At 40.1% G+C, this 20,222-nt stretch overlaps 3 protein-coding genes and 1 pseudogene across 3 annotated transcripts; 2 read left to right on the forward strand and 2 right to left on the reverse strand.

Moving 5' to 3' along the window:
• Positions 1-364: 364 nt before the first annotated feature.
• LOC112164066 lies at positions 365-1,872 on the forward strand (annotated as a pseudogene).
• Positions 1,873-6,245: 4,373 nt separating this feature from the next.
• Positions 6,246-14,327, reverse strand: LOC121048799. The gene is made up of 6 exons (XM_024300307.2): positions 12,885-14,327; positions 12,380-12,806; positions 11,411-11,791; positions 11,225-11,292; positions 9,112-9,542; positions 6,246-8,169 (listed from the first exon to the last, which is right to left on the reverse strand). Exons 1-6 carry the CDS (start codon positions 14,099-14,101, stop codon positions 6,386-6,388), a joined length of 4,308 nt encoding a protein of 1,435 aa, XP_024156075.1. The 5' UTR covers positions 14,102-14,327; the 3' UTR covers positions 6,246-6,385.
• Positions 9,007-11,862, reverse strand: LOC112164067 (dehydrodolichyl diphosphate synthase 2). The gene is made up of 3 exons (XM_024304706.2): positions 11,411-11,862; positions 11,225-11,292; positions 9,007-9,542 (listed from the first exon to the last, which is right to left on the reverse strand). Exons 1-3 carry the CDS (start codon positions 11,825-11,827, stop codon positions 9,095-9,097), a joined length of 933 nt encoding a protein of 310 aa, XP_024160474.1. The 5' UTR covers positions 11,828-11,862; the 3' UTR covers positions 9,007-9,094.
• A 148-nt stretch (positions 14,328-14,475) lies between the features above and the next one.
• On the forward strand, positions 14,476-19,761 carry LOC112201571 (protein DAMAGED DNA-BINDING 2). Its single transcript, XM_024342480.2, has 11 exons — positions 14,476-14,836; positions 14,959-15,049; positions 15,199-15,326; positions 15,826-15,948; positions 16,070-16,158; positions 16,296-16,416; positions 17,175-17,266; positions 18,014-18,143; positions 18,535-18,783; positions 18,870-19,066; positions 19,204-19,761. The coding sequence occupies exons 1-11, from the start codon at positions 14,624-14,626 to the stop codon at positions 19,427-19,429; spliced, it is 1,659 nt and encodes a 552-aa protein (XP_024198248.1). The 5' UTR covers positions 14,476-14,623; the 3' UTR covers positions 19,430-19,761.
• The last annotated feature ends 461 nt before the right edge of the window (positions 19,762-20,222 follow it).

A 20,222-nucleotide genomic window follows, 5' to 3' on the forward strand; every position in this document is an offset into this window, starting at 1 on the left:
CACCGCTTAATAGGAAGCAATATCATCTTTCGACTAAATAATAACAGCTTTATGCAACAAACACTCCAATTCAAAAACTTTGAGATTGCACTTTCCCATCAAGAGGAAACTTCACTTTTCTATGTAAATGAGCAAAATATATGATAAATTAAAGGGGCCATGACCACTTACCCAATTTCAGCTTAAAAATTGTCCACTTGCTCCACTAAGAATTTTTTAACCCCATTTACTCAATTTAAACTTCAATGACAGTTATACCTTCTTTTTAATTAACAAACTACACTGCTCTCAGACTCTTTCTCTGAACTCATCTCTCTCTCAGTTCAAAGTCCCGACCCATTTCCTTCACTTTTCCGAAAGGACGCCGACCCAGTTCCGTCACGGAAATCTTGACCAAGCTGGAGACTGTGAAGGAGCAGAAGGAAGAGTAATCCGAGAAGCCCAGTTTCAATTTCAAGACCGACATGGTGGAGAAGGCCGAGTCCGTCAACCGGGCCTTAGACACCGCCGTTTCGCTGAAAGACCTGATTACGATCCATGAAGCGATGCGGTACTCTTTGCTCGCCGGAGGCAAGAGGGTCCGACCTGTTCTGTGTGTCCCGGCGTGCGAGCTTGACAGGACCCGCCCCGGATTTCACCCCGAAATCCGGAGTGGCCCTGCGGGGCCCACCTTAGTGATAACTCTACCGAGAACTGGTCGAGTCACCCCTAAAGTGGACTACCCAAAACAGTAACCCACAATAGATCAGAGCCAAACAAAGAAGTGCGGAAGCTATTCGTCAACTATGCCTCGAACCACGTACGCCCGACCTCAACTAATAACGCCTGCAAACTGGGCATTAGAAACCGAAAGGCCCAGGGGAAAAGTACAAGAAAAACGTTAGCGTGAGTGGACAAAAATAAACAAATATAAACCAAATGGATTTTTATACTTTCCCACATTTATTTCTTTAAAATTCCCGATGCATGCAATGATTTACGAAAATAAAACAAAAGGAGTTCCACTCATGAAAACCGACTAGCCCCGCTAGCCACATACGATTTAAAATAACAGTTGGAACTCCTTTTGTTTTATTTTCGTAAATCATTGCATGCATCGGGAATTTTAAAGAAATAAATGTGGGAAAGTATAAAAATCCATTTGGTTTATATTTGTTTATTTTTGTCCACTCACGCTAACGTTTTTCTTGTACTTTTCCCCTGGGCCTTTCGGTTTCTAATGCCCAGTTTGCAGGCGTTATTAGTTGAGGTCGGGCGTACGTGGTTCGAGGCAGAGTTGACGAATAGCTTCCGCACTTCTTTGTTTGGCTCTGATCTATTGTGGGTTACTGTTTTGGGTAGTCCACTTTAGGGGTGACTCGACCAGTTCTCGGTAGAGTTATCACTAAGGTGGGCCCCGCAGGGCCACTCCGGATTTCGGGGTGAAATCCGGGGCGGGTCCTGTCAGAGCTCGTCAGAGGGTCTGAGTCCGTCGCCATGCTGGCGGCCTGCGCCGTCGAGATGATCCACACCATGTCGTTGATCCACGACGACTTGCCGTGCATGGATAACGTCGACCTCCGCTGCGGGAAGCCCACCAACCACAAGGTTTTTGGCGAAGACGTTGCCGTTTTGGCCGGCGACGCGCTTCTCTCCTTCGCATTCGAGCACCTAGCCTTGTCCACCATCGGCGTCGAGCCTTCTAGAATCGTCCGAGCCGTGGAAGAGCTTGCCCGATCAATCTGATCGGAGGGATTGGTGGCGGGTCAAGTTGTGGATATCCACTCCGAGGGGTTATCCAACGTGGGACTGGAGCACCTGGAGTACATACACATCTCAGCTCACCTTCTACCAGTGAGAACTCCATATGCTCCCGTAGCTAACAAGGTTTGAGGTTTCCCAGAAAGAACCTTAGTGTAGTGAGGCAATAATATTTGTCCTGAAACAAATATATCCCATCATTACATTTAGGACAAAGAAAACCATGTATTATCAGTACTTGGAGACCTACAGTTCCTTTTCATATAATTCAACAGTGGGCATACATGTAATTGTATTATCAGTACTTGGAGACCTACAGTTCCTTTTCATATAATTCAAAGCAAATCCGTCTTTATTGTTTTTCATGGGAGCAATAAAACGATTATTGGGGGACAATAAAATGTTTATTGGGGCAATAATAAGATTATTAGAGGCAATATGTGATGACCTGGTTTTCTGTTATTTAAATTTGGTATTTAATAATGGACCAGTTGTACGAATATTTGTTATTGTACTTTATTCGTAGGTTGTATGTGGAGTGGAATGGTTTTCGTACGTATAAATGTTTGAATTTCACAGTTTAGGGGGTCGCGTGAAGTTTGACTTTTTATATGTTGGGATTCTCGGAAAACTTCCTTCACGAAAGTTGTAGAGCGCGTCGATTCGAGTTCGTGGTCATGCAGAACGCGTCAATCGGAGTTCGTATGAGAAAGTTATGGCTATCGGAAGAAGTTTCCATTTTAGTATAAATAGGGAAAAATCAGAAATTATTTCATTATTCCACTTTCCTTTTCCGGAAGTTCTTTTTTTTTTCTCTCCCTTTTCTCTCTCGGTTGATATCATCCGTATCAAAGATTTTTGACTGACCCGACCCGAATCCGGTGACCCGACCCGGCTTTTCCGACAAATTGCGGTGGTCTCCGGCCGTGAAACTTGGTCAGCTGGTTCGCCTCCTCCGTCCGGTCATCCCTGTGGTGTTCTCTAGCGACGAGATCCACCGTGTGCGGCGCTGCAAGGCTGTACAGTTTGAGTTTTCGGACCTGGCCGGAAAACACAATTCCGGCGACTTCATGACTTCATGCTTCCTTGGTTGAGTTCAGAATAGGCTTCCTGATCGATCTATGGTGTTTGTTTTGATCGATTTACGTGGAAATCGGTTCAACTCAGTTTGAGCAATAATCCAAAGCTTGTGAGATAGTTTTCAATCCCTTAAGCTTGTTTTCTGACTTCGATCCAGTTATGAAAGTTCACAAACATGCTTAGATGAAGCTTTTTGATGTTGGGAGTTTTGTCAAATATTGAGTTTTGGCCGGCGGCAGTGCGCCACCGCCTGTGGCGGCGTTCCGGCAGTGTTCCGGCCATGTATGGGACTGTTTGTGGTATTATATATGTTCTAGTCGTTGATACGAGCGTTTCGACATATAATATGCAAATTTTGGAGTTCGTATGAAATTGTTATGATTTTTACAGTTTCATACCGATCGATTTATTCGATCTGTGTGGATTCGAGCGTCCGATTGACTTGTAGTTTGGTCACATCTATCGTGGAGGTATTCCGAAGACTTTGGGAGGTCTCGGATATGGTTTTGCCTCGATTGGCGCCACTTTGGGGGGTTTTAGTTCAAAACAGAGGGTTTCGAACTTAAATCAAATGTGAATCGTCACTAAATTGGAAACGTATGTGAATAGGTACTTGACGAAGTACAGTGGACGATTATTTGTGAATTGGCGGCTTTGTGTTTTGTTGAAGACGCAGCAGGAGTTCGAGGTGAGTAATCTCACAAGGTTCTTTATTAACAGAATTACCATTATTGTTTCGGCGTTAATCAATTAACTGCAAACTATAGTTGGTATTAGTAGGCATTCTTGAGCGAATGTCTACGTATATATATATATATTTACATGAAATATATATATATCATTGTGGATGATTGTGATGAATAATAATATGCATGATGATGTTCATATTATTGTTGAATGTGACTTTTCAGGAAACAATATTGTGAAAAAAGATGTTTTCTATTGTTTGAAAAGTATTGAGCTTGATGTTACATTTTGAGTCAAGCGAGACTCATTTTAAATGTATTGGTCCTTGTACCAAGAGTCACAGATGGTGACAGGTTGCAGATGGTGACCTTGACGTTTGATTTCATGACCAGACGGGGTCTGAAGATCATGTGTCACAAATGGTGATAGAGCACAGATGGTGACCTAAATGTTGATTTGAGACCTGACGAGGTCTGAAACCACATGTCACAGATGGTGACCAAGGCAGGAAATAGGTAATCACGTCCGTAGTCGGACGAGTGGTTACGATTTCAATAGAGCGATAGTCTGTCTGCCATTATAGATTATGGGAGTGATGGTCGAGGTTGCTGGAGACTCATAAGTATGTAGTTAAAGGAGAATTCCGTGAGTATTCTTCTTTTATTGTCTAGATGAGACTTGATTTGCTTCTTGATGGTTAAGTTAGCAAATAGAACATTTTCACAACGGTGATTTATGTTTTCCTTTAGATGGAAAGGTTTTGGAGTGTTAGAAGGAATCATGGCTGCATGGTTTCCTTTAGCTGATGTGTGTGAGTTGTTGATTGATGTTCATGAGTTACCCATACGAGCTTTCATAAGCTTACCGGGTTTTGTTGTGTGGAAACCCGGTGCACCATTCTTTTAGTGTAGGGGTTAATCCTGCAGGTCAGGAAAATCGTGGCTGAAGCTGAGGTAGCTATAGGCAGCTGAACGGGTAGGAAGCAAATTTTGTTGGCTTTATCATTGTTATGACTACTTCCGCTATGTAGTAGGCTCTGAGGAGCATTTACGCTTTATTTTGTGATGGCAACTTAATTCGTAAATTTGTGTAATATATGACTCTATGGAGCGAGTGTATATTAACTCGGATGGTTTCAGGGCATCATTATGTACTTGTTATAAAGGAAAGATGTTCCAGGTATTTGTATTGATGACTTAACATTCACGCATGTATAATTATGGGATTATATATATATCGATTTTCATGTGTGTAAAATCAGGGGCGTGACATAATAATATGATTATTGAGAGGCAATAATATGATTATTGGGAGGCAATAATATACATATAAATTGATCCATTATGTCTGTAGTGTATTCATTTTGGTTTTGGGAGTTTATGAAGTTCACTGGAGGGCAATAATATGATTATTGGGAGGCAATAAATTCAGACACCGGAATCCTGTCACCAGTCTGGTAGCCGGATTCCCGTGACCGGTCACCGGATTCCGGTCATCGATCGCCGGATTCAGGTCACCGGTCGCCGGAGACTGCAGCTACTGGTCACTGGAGCACAGCAAGGTGGAGGATGACTTCTCTCTTTAAGTGAGAAAGAAGGAAAGGGCAAAAAAGTCCCCAAAAAAAATAAAAAGAATAAAAAAAGAATTAATTGGGTATTAGGGAAATAATCTCTTAGAGTGTTTTGGGTAAATGGGGTTAAAAAACTGTTAGTGGAGCAAGTAGACAATTTTTAAGCTAAAATTGGGTAAATGATCATTTCCCCTAAATTAAAAGCAGTACCAATTAACTTCAACAGTTTAAAGAAATGAGAAGGGAGGAGGGTACAACCAACACAGCTCCCCACAGATACAGCTTGAAACATAGAAACTCAAATGCATTGTCATTGTCATTATCATTAACAACCAACCTTGGAACAAAGCCAATTATCATAAGAAAGCGCAAAATTGTTGAGAACCCTAACCTCCATTTCCAGCACAGATCATTGCTCGACAAGCTATCTTTGAGCCCATCCAGATGCCTCATGACTCAGCCTCACGTCACCATCCATGATCACCGCCGTGAGCCCTGCAAACAAGGCTGTGCAAATCAAGTAAATGTTCCATGGCAAAGCCTGATGGATTAGAAAACTCCACCACTTTCCTTTTGTATTACCAGTTGAATGAGGATATCAGATAATGTGCTAAATATACTTACTGCCCCTGCAGTTAAATATGCCATCTTCATCTTGCTAGATAAAACTTATAGGCACACTTTGTCAACAAGATATGCGGAAATATAAAAATACAGAGCCACAGAGCAGGAGCTATGCATTCTAAGTGAAAGTTTACTTATGCGAACTATTTCTGTATGTGTCCAGGTATCATATCAAAGTCAACAAAAAATGCAAAATATTCTTGATTCTTCAGACCACAAAAAGAATAAAAAATATATATCCTACAATTCTAAAGTTTAAATGACTACTGCTTCATCAACTTTGTCTTTGCTATCCTGCTGAGCTCAATATCTCAATAAAACAATGAAAGGCAATCAATCACCTTATGTCCACAGACCGCTAATCTGCTATTCATACCTCATAATTCATATTGAAAATTGTACCATCTAAACTGGCAGCTTGCGGTTTTCATTTCACTCATATTCATAGAATCATAGGTAACAGATATAGCTAGTATATTTTAATAGAAATGGAACTTCCAATTTATATAAATAATGATATGACAAATACTAAAGTGCCGAAATTTGGATCACAAATAGGAAATGACATTGTGTTTTTAAATGATGGAGCATGGAGGTATATATATACATATAAAACACATCAAAGGTTGCCAAAGGTACATCAGCTTCAAATTACCTTTTAAGGTTCTAATACTCAAATTAACTTTATAATGTTTTGTTTAACAATGGCAACAAAGCTGGATCTACTATATCTTTAGACAATAAACCAGCTATCAATTCCATAGTCGATGCATCTGCAGAGAAACCTGACTCTACCATTTCTTGAATAAGTCTCATAGCCCTTGATGCGTCATTGTTATTTAACAACCCTCGGATAATGATGTTATAGGTCCAACCATCTGGAGAGCAGCCTTTCTCTCCCATTTCTCTCAGCAACTTATCTGCCTCATTTAATAAGCCCGCTTTACAAAATCCATGAATCATTATATTGTATGTCCTCACATTAGGTTGTACTCCTTTCAATGACAAACCAGAGAAGACCTCTATGGCGGAATCCATTTTCCCAGCTTTGCACAAACCTTCAATAATAATACTGTAAATTACAATATTCAGTTCCAGCTTCTTGTCCTTCATCCCTCTAAGCAATTCTATTGCCTTAGAAAGTTGCTGGTTGCTACATAGGGCATCAAGTAAAACAGCATAAGTTTGAATATTTGGATGTTGGCCACAACCTTGCATCTGAGAGAACAGCTTTTCTGCTTCTTGTATTCTCCCCACTTTACAAAAACCATCAATAAGAGTAGTATAAGTAATGGTATCAGGAACAAGTTTCATATGACGCATTTCCTTGAAAATCAAGTAAGCCTTACCGATCTTTTTACCCTTGCAATATCCGTTTATCAATATGTTACAACACTGAACATTAACCATGGAGCCCTTGCTAACCGTTAGATCAAAAACTTGTTTCGCCTTGTCCATCTCTCCTTGCAAACAGTAACCGTCCATGAGGGAACCATATGTAATCGTGTTAGGTTCAATTCCTCTTTGAATCATCATCTCAACCACACTTTTGGCTTCCACGACCATCCCCTCCTTACAAAGTGCGTCAACCAAGACATTAAAGGTGAAGACATCTGGAAATATACCTTGACTCACCATTTCACTCAACAACCTTGTAGCTTCTTTCCACTGGCCTAGTTTGCAGACTCCTTGAATCAAAGAGTTGTAAGTGACAACGTCTGGAGCAATACCTCTACCAATCATTTCTGTGAAGAGGTCCAATGCTTGATCAACTAGTGTATCCTTACAATGATTGTCGATAATGGTGTTAAAGGTAAATATGTCAGGCTCGCATCCTCTCTCTTCCATCTTCCCAAGTAACTGAATAGCTGCACTGTTGTTTCCAATCCTGCAAAAGCCCTTTATTAGTGTGTTGAAAGTAAACACATCGGGCTGACAATGACCTCCCCCCACCATTTTGCTGAAAAGTCTTGCTGCGTCAGCCACTCTATTTTGGAGAACAAAACCGTTGATCAGAGTGTTGAAGGTTGGAACATTTGGTTGAAGACCCGATTTGAAGAATTGGCCCAAGACAGACAAACTACACCCCATTTGATTCAAATGGCAATAGCAATTGATGACAATGGTTAGAGTATAAGTATCAGAAGCAATTCCGATGAGACCCATTTGTCTATTCAAAGAGAGGACTGATGAATAGTGTTTCAGTTTGGCAAGTTGAGCCAAGATCTGAGTGAAACGGACAACAGAAGGCAGAGGACGCGAGTGAAGCATTTCATTGAACACCTTCAGGGCATCTTCAACATTACTCACTCTGGGCTTTCCTAGCTGGATTTCTCTAGATTTGGTTGGCTTTGGGGATTGAGAATGAAACAAAGCAACAAGAGGAGGAGTAGAGTGAAGAAAAGGCATACCTCTTGTTCTGCAACGAGAATAAGAAGAGGCACATGTCGGAATAATCTTCGGCATCTCTTAGAAGGATACACTGATGGGTGTGTTTTTACAATTTCACTTTTTTTTTGTTAGAGTCCCGTTTCGGCATTTTGGGACTAGGGCTGTCAATGGGTCGTGTCGGGTTGGGTTCGTGTCGGGTCAAGGTATATGTCGTGTCACAAGAGACAAACCCAAACCTAATAAATGATCGTGTCGAAAATTTAAACCCAAACCCAACCTATTTATTAAACGGGTTACCTGTTTCCAACCCGCTTAACTCATTTAATAAATAGGTCGTGTCGTATTGGACAAAATGACCCATTTAAGGGTTAACACTGCTACCCATTTAACTAAAAACATGCATAAATTGATTAAATTCACTAAAAATTTCATAAAACGAAGAATATAAATAATTATATATAATTCATAAATAATTAAATCCAGTAATGATGAAGCAAAATATTTCAAATTGTCCAATCCTAGGATCAAATACTCCCAACGTCTAAAATTTCAAAAAGAAGTAGCATAATCGGGTTATATGGGTTCACTTCGTGTTGGCGGGTTGACCCGTGGCCGACCCGTTTATTAAATGGGTCATGATGGGTTGACCCGCTGCCGACCCGCTTTTTAATCGTGCGGGTTCAACCCGCTTTATTTCGTGCGGGTTTCGAGTCGTGCTATCGGGTCGTGTCGATTTGGGACAATGCAATCTACAAAGGTTTTGGTACAATTGCCTTTCGATCCCTGTATTTTTGGCATTGCGATTTTGGTCCACATAATTATTATACGTTAATTTTGGGTAATGACGTCACCCACCTCTGAGACTACAACCTCAGCCCATTTCCTCCAAAATCTGATGCATTACTAATCATTGGTGTACATTCAACACTAGATGATGATTTTGTGTTCTTCGTAGCAATAGGCATACAGTATTAAAAAATTATGTACAGTTACAAAAGATTCCTATAAATCTCGTCTACCATAACGTCTCTGCCTTTGCTGAAATGAAATCAAGGCCTCCGCAAACTCGGCCTTCCCAAAATCAGGCCAAAGAGCTGGTACGAATAAAAGTTCTGTGTAGGCCAACTGCCATAACATGAAGTTACTGACTCTAAGTTCGCCACTGGTTCGGATGAGTAGATCAGGGTAGGGAAACTCAGTACAATTAGTTTCCAGTTCCTGCTCGATGACGCTTTCATTGATATCTTCAACTTGAATGAGGCCGTCTTTTACCTTCTGAGATATGCTTTTGCATGCTTGCACTACATCATATTTCCCACTGTAGTTCACTGCCACAATAAGTTGGAGTCTAAAGTTGTCTTTTGTTTTCTCCTCTGCTTCACTTATCAGTTTCTGTAAAGAATCGGGGAGCTTTGACGAATCCCCAATGACTGATATTCGAATGCCTTCCCTGTCATAACAAAATCAGATGCTTTCCAATATGAGTAAAGCAAAATCGAGATACAGTACAGCTAGATAAATATTGACAAAAATCAAGCACATTACCATGCTCACATACAACACCAGCAAGCCATACAATCAGAAAAACTTTGTATATCCAATACCATCAACAATTAACAAATAACATTCAATACCAGTTGATTGCAAATAGTGTCACCGGACCAGTTCAAAGGAAGAAATTTTAGCACAGACCAGATAAAACCAAGTAAAGGGAAGTCTTGAGGTTAACACTTGAAATACTGAAAAAAGTCTAGATTTATCAGCCATTTTTGTCCAACCTCGCAACAATATCAAGTAGAATTAGGTTTCCTAGTCTAATCCAATCCTTAATACTAATCTAAAATTTAATCTTGCTCATAAACAGGGGGCTAAAGAAATCCTTTTTGGTATAGATAAGCAAAAATATGATACATTAAAACAAGTAGCAATTCATGTATCCAGGTTAAAGAAATTTGACGAGAGATGGGATCAAGTGCTACCTGGCAAGACTATTGATTTCTGACTTTATCAACCCCTCAAAAAAATTCATTAAAAACTCAACCTCCATCTACAGTATTCACAAACCAAATCATTACACAACTCCACATTAACACACCCAACAAAAAGATAGACAGCAGTTTTTTCTTGCTTTTGAAACACAGAAACTAGAAGCTGCTTTTCTTTGCTTAAAATAACTGACCTTTGGCCGCACCCAATTATCAAGAGAAAACACAAAAAGGGCGAAAAACCTAATTTCCGGCTCAAGTCAATGAGCTCTCTCAGCACCTGAGCACCTGCCTCATGGCCCGACCCTGATGGAAGGCCTCTCCTCCTCACCCACCTCACGTTACCATCCATGATTACCACCACACGCCTCGGCAGACTCTCATTGGAGGCCCGTCTGCAGTGGCTATTTGTCTCCATGGACAGGGGCAAATGCATCATTTGAAAATGCTTTGACTTTGACCCCTTGCTCGAGAGCCAAAAACTGTAGTGGTTGCAGGAGGGTTGTGGTGTGAGTTGGAGAAGTGTGAAGTATGTAACTGGGGTTTGATTGGTTGGGAGCGTGGAGGTTTTGATGGGGAAGAGAGCTAGGCATTTAAATAGGGAAGCGCATCAGTGTCCTGGTTGAGGATATGATTTAAGCTTTGAATTTGTTCTTCTGCTGCTTTGACAGTAGCTCAGCACTATAGAGAAACAAGGAACTGGGAAACATGTGTTCTGATATCATCAAGTAAACTACATTTATAAAGGAAACAAGGTCGCTTCAGGAAAGATGAGGAGCTTTGGAAAGACCACCTCAATGGATCCAGAATAATCCAGCTCTTCTACTATCTAATAGTTGGCGCCAAAATCCTAGTTTGATTCTTACTATTCAACAAAGATGAAACCAAATTTGTTTGACATGGTGACCTCTTGTACAATAGGTCCCCCTCAAGCCAAGGGGAGTTGATCTCTTGTCTAATAAGGCCATATCTTTCTTATGCGGTTAAAAGAAGTGCCACAGAATGGTATAAAGCTACAAAACACTCCAGATGGAGGTTGAGTTTTTGATGACTTTCTAAAGAAACACAAAATTTCCTTTTCAGCACAAAACCATGATGCAATTTAAACAAGTAGAAAATTTAAAGAGAGACGAGGTCAAGATTGTACCTTGCAAGACTGTTGATCTCTGACTTGATCACCCCCTCAAACAAACTCATCAAAAAACCAACCTCCATCTACACTAACCAAACCAAATCATTCCACAAAAACACACAGAGACCCAAAAAAAAAGAAAGTGCTTTTAAAAAAAAAGCAGAAACTAAAAAGCACTTTTCTTGGGCTTAAAGCACTGACCTTTGGGCGAACCCAGTTATCACACGAAAACGCGAAGACGGTGAGAACCCGAATCCCCCATTTCCGGCTCAAGTCAACGAGCTCCCTCAACGCCCGGGCACCCGCCTCGTGACCCGACCGGGACGGCAGCCCTCTCCGCCTGGCCCACCTCACGTTCCCGTCCATGATAACCGCCACGTGCCTCGGCATCGCCTCCCGCCGCAGACCCGCCGGCAACGCCTCTTCTTCTAGGACGGGGGCAAATCCGTCATTCAGAAACTCCTCGACTTCGACCTCGTGCTTGAGCGAGGTCGAATCCGTTGCGGTTGCGGCAGCGTTGTGGAGTGAGCTGGAGACACTCAATTGGGGTTTGGAATGGACTGAGCTGAAGTGAGAGCTGAGCTGGAGTGGAATAGGGAACCATCGCAGGGATAGCATTATATATCCCCGGTCAGGGATACGATTCAAGCTTCGAAATTTTCCTGCTGGGATTGTAGCTTAGCACAGCTCTGAGCTCTCACTTGCACAGCTCTCAAAGTTTGTTTACAAGGGAAGTATTACCCGCAATGAGGACCAAAGTTTCAAACACAAACTAACTAGGAGAGAATAATAATTACATGGCCATTTTCGTTTGCCTTACCAGTTGAATGAGAATGAAAGGCAGAGATGTGCTTATTATCCCTGTAGATATAGATGCAGTCTTCATTTATATAAATCAGGATTGACTATTGCACCAAAACTCTGGCAGCTTTGGGTGTTCATTTCAAACACAGCAATAGCAATGGGATTGCAAATAAGGATGTAACAATACTAAAATTTAGAACACAACAAGGAAATGACATTGGGTTATCAAATGGAGGATTGATACAGCAAGGTTGTCAAAGGTGCAGCAGTCTTAAGTCTTCCTGTCATACTTGGAAAGTTCTGCTTCAAATCTTCAAATCGACTTTATCATGAACTTTTCAACAATGGCAACAAAGCGGGATCTACTCTATCCTTGGACAATAAATTAACTATCAATTCCACAGTTGATGCATCTGCAGAGAAACCCCTCTCAACCATTTCTTGAACAAGTCCCATAGCCCTTGATGCCTCATTATTATTGATAAACCCCCGGATAATTGTGTTATAGGTACCGCCATCAGCAGAACAGCCTTTCTCTCCCATTTCTCTAAACAACTGTTCTGCTTCAACTAAGAGGCCACCATTACAAAGTCCCTTAATCATTATACTGTATGTCCATACATCAGGCTGAACAACATTTGATGACAAACCAGAGAAGACCTCTATTGCAGATTCAATTTTCCCAGCTTTCAACAATCCTTCAATGATGATAGTGTAAACTACAATATTTAGTTCCAACTTCTTATCTTTCATCTCTCTAAGCAATTCTATTGCCTTAGGAAGTTGTTGGTTGCTACATAGGGCATCAAGTATAATAGCGTAAGTTTGAACATTTGGAAGTTGGCCACAACCTTGCATCTCAAAGAACAACTATTCTGCTTCTTGTAGTCTTCCCGCTTTACAAAAACCATCAATAAGAGTGTTATAAGTAATGGTATTGGGAACAAGTCCCATAATATGCATTTCATCGAAAACTTTTTTAGCCTCATGGATCTTTTTACCCTTGCAATATCCGTTGATCAATATGTTACAACATCGAACATTAACCATGGATCCCTTGCTAACCATTAGATCAAAAACTTGTTTTGCCTCGTCCATTTCTCCTCGCAAGCAGTAACCATCCATAAGGGAACTGTATGTAATCGCGTCAGGTTCAATATGTCTTTGAATCATCATGTCAACCACAATTTTGGCTTCCGCGACCATCCCCTCCTTGCACAGTGCATCAACCAAGATACTGAAGGTGCATACATTCGGAAAGATACCTTGACACACCATTTCATTCAACAACCTTGTAGCTTCTTTCCACTGGCCTATATTGCAGACTCCTTGAATCAAAGAGGTGTAAGTAACAACGTCTGGAGCAATACCTCTGGTAATCATTTCTGTGAAAAGGTTCAATGCTTCATCAACTAGTGTATCCTTACAGTGACTGTCGATGACGGTGTTATAGGAAACTATGTCAGGCTTGCATCCTCTTTCTTCCATCTTCCCAAGTAACTGAATAGCTGCACTGTTGTTTCCCATCACGCAAAAGCCCTTTATTAGTGTGTTGAAAGTAACCACATTGGGCTGACAATGACCTCGCCCCACCATTTTGCTGAAAAGTCTTGCTGCGTCAGCCATTCTATTTTGGAGAACAAAGCCGTGGATTAGAGTGGTGAAGGTTGCAACATCTGGTTGAAGTCCCGATTTGAAGAATTGGCCCAAGACAGACAGGGCATACCCCATTTGGTTCAAATGACAGTAGCAATTGATGATAATGGTTAGAGTATAAACATTAGAAGCGATTCCTAGCAGACTCATTTCTCTATTCAAAGAGATGACTACCGAATAATGTTTCAGTCTAGCAAGTTGAGTCAAGATCTGAGTGAAGCGGATAGCAGCAGGCAGGGGACGCGAGTGAAGCATTTCATCGAACACCTTCAAGGCATGCTCAACATTACTCACTCTGGGCTGGGTTTGTCTAGATTTGTTTTGGTTTGAGAGTTGAGAATGAAACAAAGCAACAAGAGGAGTAGAGTGAAGAACTGGCATACCTCTTGTGCTGCAGCAATAAGAATAATAACAAGTCGCTCTGGGCATCATCTTCAACACCCCTGGGACTGAATTAAACTATCTTTGGGCTTGTGAAAAACTCTTCAACAGTGTATCACCCAAAGTTGCTCGATTGTGTTTGTTTCTCTTCCAGCACCATTTTTCATCCAAATCCGGGTCGGGCTTTGAATTGGGCCTATGATCCAATTGGTATGGGCCGTCGTATGCCATCACCACACACGTGCGAATGAACCCAGCGGCCGACAGTGGGACACGTCTTCTCCCGCCACGCCCTACTCCATAATTTCCGATATACCCTTCCTTTACATATACACTACCAAGTACCAACCATATCCTCCATTTCATTGCTCAGTCACACACTCACACCAACGTCCAAAGCCTCCTAACAATTCCCCTATATACCCCTCCAGGACAGTAACGTAAATTCACCTCGCTTCTCGCCTTTCGAAGTCAGAGTCGGTTTTCCCGTCTCTTCGCCTCTCACTCTCAGACTTGCCACTGTTTCCTTCTCTGAAGTCAAGTCAGGCTTCTCAGTTTCTTTGATTTCCCAAAATGCCCCCGCGGACCAGAAGAATGCCATTTCCGAATGTGGTGATCGAGAGAGACACCGACTCCGAGCAAAGCTCATCGGAAGAAGACGAAGAAGAAGAAGAAGAAGAAGACGAACCGGCGGTGTTGGTGGAGAGCGAAAATGAAGAGAAAGTTGACGAGGCCAAGAAGAAAGGAAAAGCGCCCATTACTATTTCTCTCAAGAAAGTTTGCAAGGTCAAATCTTTTAACCCATTACCGTTTTCAATTTTACTGTCTCTTTCTCGGGTAACTTGAATTTACCAAGTAAGGCCTCCGTTATTGATCAAGTTTTGATTTTTATTGGTGAGTTCATTTAGGTTTGTAAGAAGCCTGGACATGAAGCTGGATTTAAAGGAGCTACTTATATTGATTGCCCAATGAAACCTTGCTTTCTTTGCAAAATGCCTGGTAAATCTTTCACTTTTCTTAACTTCTTACTTATTTTACTGTGCAGTAGTGTTTTGTGCTGATTATCATTTACGGTTATTGAGTGTGAATTTTGGCTTCATGCGTGGCCTTAATTTTGTGTTTTCTCTATGTGGTTTTGGGGATTAAAGGCCATACTACAGTGACATGCCCGCATCGAGTAGCTACCGAGTATGGGGTCATCCCAGCAAAACGTAAAAATACCCGTAATGCATTGGAATATGCGTTCGAACGACAGATTAGACCTCGGATTCCTCCGGTGAGCCTTTACTATCTGGTTGTGATCGGTGAAACTGTGATATCCGATATTTTGTTGGTTAAAAACTTGTAGCACACACATTTGTTTGCTTACAAAAAATTCAGTATCTTGATTTTTATATACGCCACATTGTCTTAAGTGGTGTTGGAATGAAATGGGATGTTGGTAGCTAATGCCTGATATGGTGTCTTCTGATTGGTTTCTGCTTGCTAAATGATTACTATTATGTGGATCAGTTGAATTTTTGGTTTTTTTTTTTTTTTTTCTGGATTGCATTTATATTCGTGGTAGTAGGCATTCCTGGTTTCTATGGTATTAAATCGAAAAATGTCAGAGATAGTAGTTTGTTTAAAATAATATCTTTATGCATTCCAGGATCCCTGTAGTGTTTCACAATTTATTTGTGTATATTCTTTTGCGAGATACTACTTTCTTGTCTTGTTTTGAGAAATCTATGTGTCAGATTTTTGAAATTTTTGTAGTTTCTATATTGTTCTAGATCAAGCCAGCATATGTGATCCCTGATCAAGTAAGTTGTGCGGTTATCAGATATCATAGTAGACGGGTAACTTGCTTGGAATTCCATCCAACAAACAATAATATCCTTTTATCAGGAGATAAGGTAAGTTCTTTGCATAGTTTCTGTTGTGATTTAGGATTATATTTTTCAAGAGTGAGTGTTTGATGATGATTAATCATGGTCTCTCTCTCTCTGCCCTTGTGTTTTTGGTTCACTTGAAAAGAAAGGACAGCTTGGAGTCTGGGATTTTCGCAAAGTATATGAGAAGGTTGTTTATGGAAATGTACACTCATGTATACTAAACAATATGAAGTGAGTATTGTTGTATTGGTTATGGATCTGGTTAGGTATAGTTATATGTGCATACATACATAACCCATTTTCTATGCACATACACATATCTAATTTGTGTTTACTTTATTGTTTCCCATGCATTTTAAAACTTGTAGGTTTAGCCCTGCAAGTGATGGTACAGTATATGCTGCATCCTCAGATGGAACCGTTAGTTGCACTGATGTCGAGACTGGAATTGCATTGTCTCTGATGAATCTCAACCCTGATGGTTGGCAGGTAGTCACAATCCTACTCCTTTTGTTCCTGTTAATAAATGGGTATCAAACAGGAGTTTTGTAATTTCCCTCCAATATTACTAAAGCTGTTTGGTCCTGTGTAATGATCTATATCGGGTGCTCTTTTTGAAAAATATCAATTAATTAATCCAAACTGTGAGGAATGCCACCTTAGTTGCAGCAGTCTGTTTTCTTTTGTGGTTTATTGTCTAGTTTGTTGTCTAGCCTCTTGGTCAGTTTTATATCAGCATATATAACCAAAATATTCACGATGTTGAGTCTGATTGCTCGATTTGAAATTTGTTTTTAGCATTAGTGTCGATCTTAGTGATTATTACATCTTATTTCGTCATGAAATATATGCGTATAGCTTATGCTTGCTTTAGCAGAGAGTGAAGAGTAATCTATTTTTTCATCGAGTGTTTTAATTCAATGCTAGAGATTAAGTTATTTTTGTTGATGTTTTTGAAGCAAGATCTTTTGGAGAAGTAGGTGTGGATGGGCCTCTGTTTCTGGGATTGCACTTCTTCCTCTATTGTTTAAGATTGTAAAGCAGTTGTAATTTTAGTGTTACGCTTAGATTAGGCTGGTTTGGTCGCAGTTGAGCCTTCTTGTTTCTGTTGTGTTTGTCTTCCCTAGTTTTATGTTCTGTCCTTGTCCGCTTTGTTTTCTGTACATGCATTTTAGGTTATAAAAGATGTTTCTTAAAAAATAAATAACTAAATAAATAAATAAAAAGATTATGTGATGTGTTTCTAGGGTCCAAGCACCTGGAGAATGCTGTATGGCATGGATATCAATGCAGAGAAAGGTGCCGTGCTTGTTGCTGATAACTTTGGTTTCCTCTACTTGTAAGTGTTTTTATCTGAGACAGACATAGTCAGGAGGTAAAGAGGCAAGAAAGATGCATGTATAGAGTGAATTTTATAGTCAGGTGGTATAGGGAGCACTTTGCTACGTGTGTTTGCTATCTCCTGTTCCCTGTTAGAAGTTGTCATATTTTGTCCGGCTATCAGTTTCAGTTGAAGGACATACATTTTTTAATTTCTGGTTCTTCTTTTACCTGTTTTATCTGATGGTGGGTTATCTTAAGAGTTTGTGGTTTATGTTTTGATTCTTAAATTCCATGTCTCTTTGAGCTGCAAGAACACAAAACAATCTGCTGAGGTGCATATGAAACAGAGTGTTTTACTTGTATCTCAAATTAGTCTGTATGGGTAAGCAGTTTTGGGTCAGAATTACAATCTGTATGCATCAACTGTAGTCGATGCTCATGCTTTAGGAACTGAAGCATTAAGAAAAACCTCTCTCTCTTTTTTTGGTCAATAGAAAAACCTGCCTTAATCTAGGAAAGCAACAGTTTAGTTGGCTTCTTCATTTAAAATTCCTGAAAAAAAAAACAATGTCTCTTGTTTAAGTTAAGGTCATAACAGGTCTTTTCACAGATAAAGCTTTCCATGTGTTTATGCTGCAGGCTTGTCCAACTTTCAGTCTGATCAGCTCGTTTCTTTAAAGAAAAATGTGCCTTGCCATGCAATCAACGCACTCAATTCTGCTTGATTTATCTTTTCTTTGTTAATTTTTTTTTATTGGTATAGGGTTGATACTCGCTCAAATAACAGAACAGGGAAACCAATTTTGATCCATAAGAAAGGTAGCAAAGTTGTTGGACTTCACTGCAATCCTGTTCAACCAGACCTTCTCTTGAGTTGTGGAAATGATCATTTTGTAAGTTCCTTTGGATTGTTTATTTTGAATTATGTATTATCTGGCTTTTCTACTCTATAGTATAACATCTGTATGTGGGTGGGTCATGTCTGTTTTCTCCTAAAGGGTAAACTTTTTAGTTTATCTCGATCTTGCTCAAATTTTGTAAGATGTTGTAACTATATGATATTGAATTATGTATTGTTTTTTATTTGTTCTTCTCTACTCCATAGCCTAACATCTGTATGTTGGTCATGTCTGTGTTCTCCTGTAGGGTATACTTTTCCCTTTCTGCTTCTTAAATTTTCTAAGATATAGTAACTATCTACAATCATATGTGCCTGTAGATACACTTTTGGTGACCTTACTATAGATAAACTTTTGGTAACCGGCAATGGTTTCTACTCCTTAGGCTCGCATATGGGACATTCGTCGAATTGAAGATGGTTCCTCTATTTATGACCTTGCACACAGCCGTGTTGTTAACTCTGCGTATTTTTCTCCAGTATCTGGCAGTAAAATTCTTACCACTTCACAGGACAACCGTCTTTGTATATGGGATTCCATATTTGGCAATATGGATTCCCCAAGCCGTGAGATTGTACACAGTCATGACTTTAATCGGTATCTGACTCCTTTCCGAGCCGAATGGGATCCAAAGGTGACATGTTTTGCTTGATGAACTTCTCTTTCCTTTCTTGTGTTTTCTTTGTCTCATTTGGAAATCTAATATGCTTTTTGGTTCAGGACCCGTCAGAGTCGCTTGCAGTTATTGGTCGTTATATAAGTGAAAACTATAATGGAGCTGCTCTGCATCCCATTGATTTCATAGACATCAGTACAGGGCAACTAGTTGCTGAGATCATGGATCCAAACATTACTACAATCACTCCAGTGAACAAGCTACATCCACGTGATGATGTTTTGGCATCTGGTAGTTCAAGGTTTGGGACTTTGGGCACTTTCATGCTCACCATCTAATTTTACTATAGAAAATTGTCTTTTTGTTAAAATACTTTACCATACTTGGAATACTCTATATCATGATAATAATGTCTTCTTAACCATGTTACGTGCTCAGGTCACTTTTCATTTGGCGGCCAAAGGAAAAGTCTGAGCCTGTGGAACAGATGGATGTAGGGAAGATTTTTGTTTGCGACAGAGATGATAAAAAGAGAAGAAAACGGAAGTTTGGGGGTGAAAGTGATGATTCTGATGATGACAAGTCCATCCCCAAGGGCAAGAGGTTTAAGTCCCAAAAGAAATCTCAGTCCAAGTCAAGTCTATCTGCTAAGGTCAGACACTGATCTAACCAAGGACTCTGACATCTAAGGTTCAGAGAAACTTCTGTGGTAGTTTTGAGGTTCTTTGTCTGCCAAACCTGTACAGAAAATCGAGTCCTCGCGCTTCTTTTCACATTGGGCTAGAGCTTTTTGACATTGTATGACCAGTGCTTAAGGGTAACATCTGATTCCTTTTGTAAGCACCTTTTGTGGTGCTTTTTAGGTTCTTTTGAATCTACCATGAGTTGAACTTGCCTAAACGGCCACTCGGGACCTTAACATTCTGCGTTGTATTATAGTTGAATGTAAGGTTGTATTGTACTGTGGATACCAAGGTTTGGACTGTAGTTTTATAATTTTTGACTTGCCTCCCTCAACTCTATTACCGTAAGCGAGTCATCTGTACGTAGTAGGATAGCAATGCTTATTTGTTTTATGGTGATTGTTACGTGCTAAAGAAGCAATTCCAGTCGGTTAACAAAATGAATATGCAACTCTTCTGAAAAAATAAAATATTTTTAGACCATGATTGGAGATTGCATAATACTAATATTTTGTCAAATAACATTATATCATACAAAGTTTATAGGAAATTATTAAACTAAACAAGATTATGATCATAATTGTATATCCCAGTGATGCAAGTTTACAAGCAAGCATATTTCTACATTTAAACGATGAGTAGGATTCCAATGTTGCACAATTCATTCATGAATAGGTAAGTTGGTCGGTGGTACTAGATAACGAAGTATTAACTAAGCCATTCTTCCATTGCATAAGGACATTCCCTGAAAATATGATGCATTGTTTCAGAGTT

This window comes from Rosa chinensis, chromosome 5, assembly GCF_002994745.2.
Source record: "Rosa chinensis cultivar Old Blush chromosome 5, RchiOBHm-V2, whole genome shotgun sequence".
Taxonomy (NCBI): Eukaryota; Viridiplantae; Streptophyta; class Magnoliopsida; order Rosales; family Rosaceae; genus Rosa; species Rosa chinensis.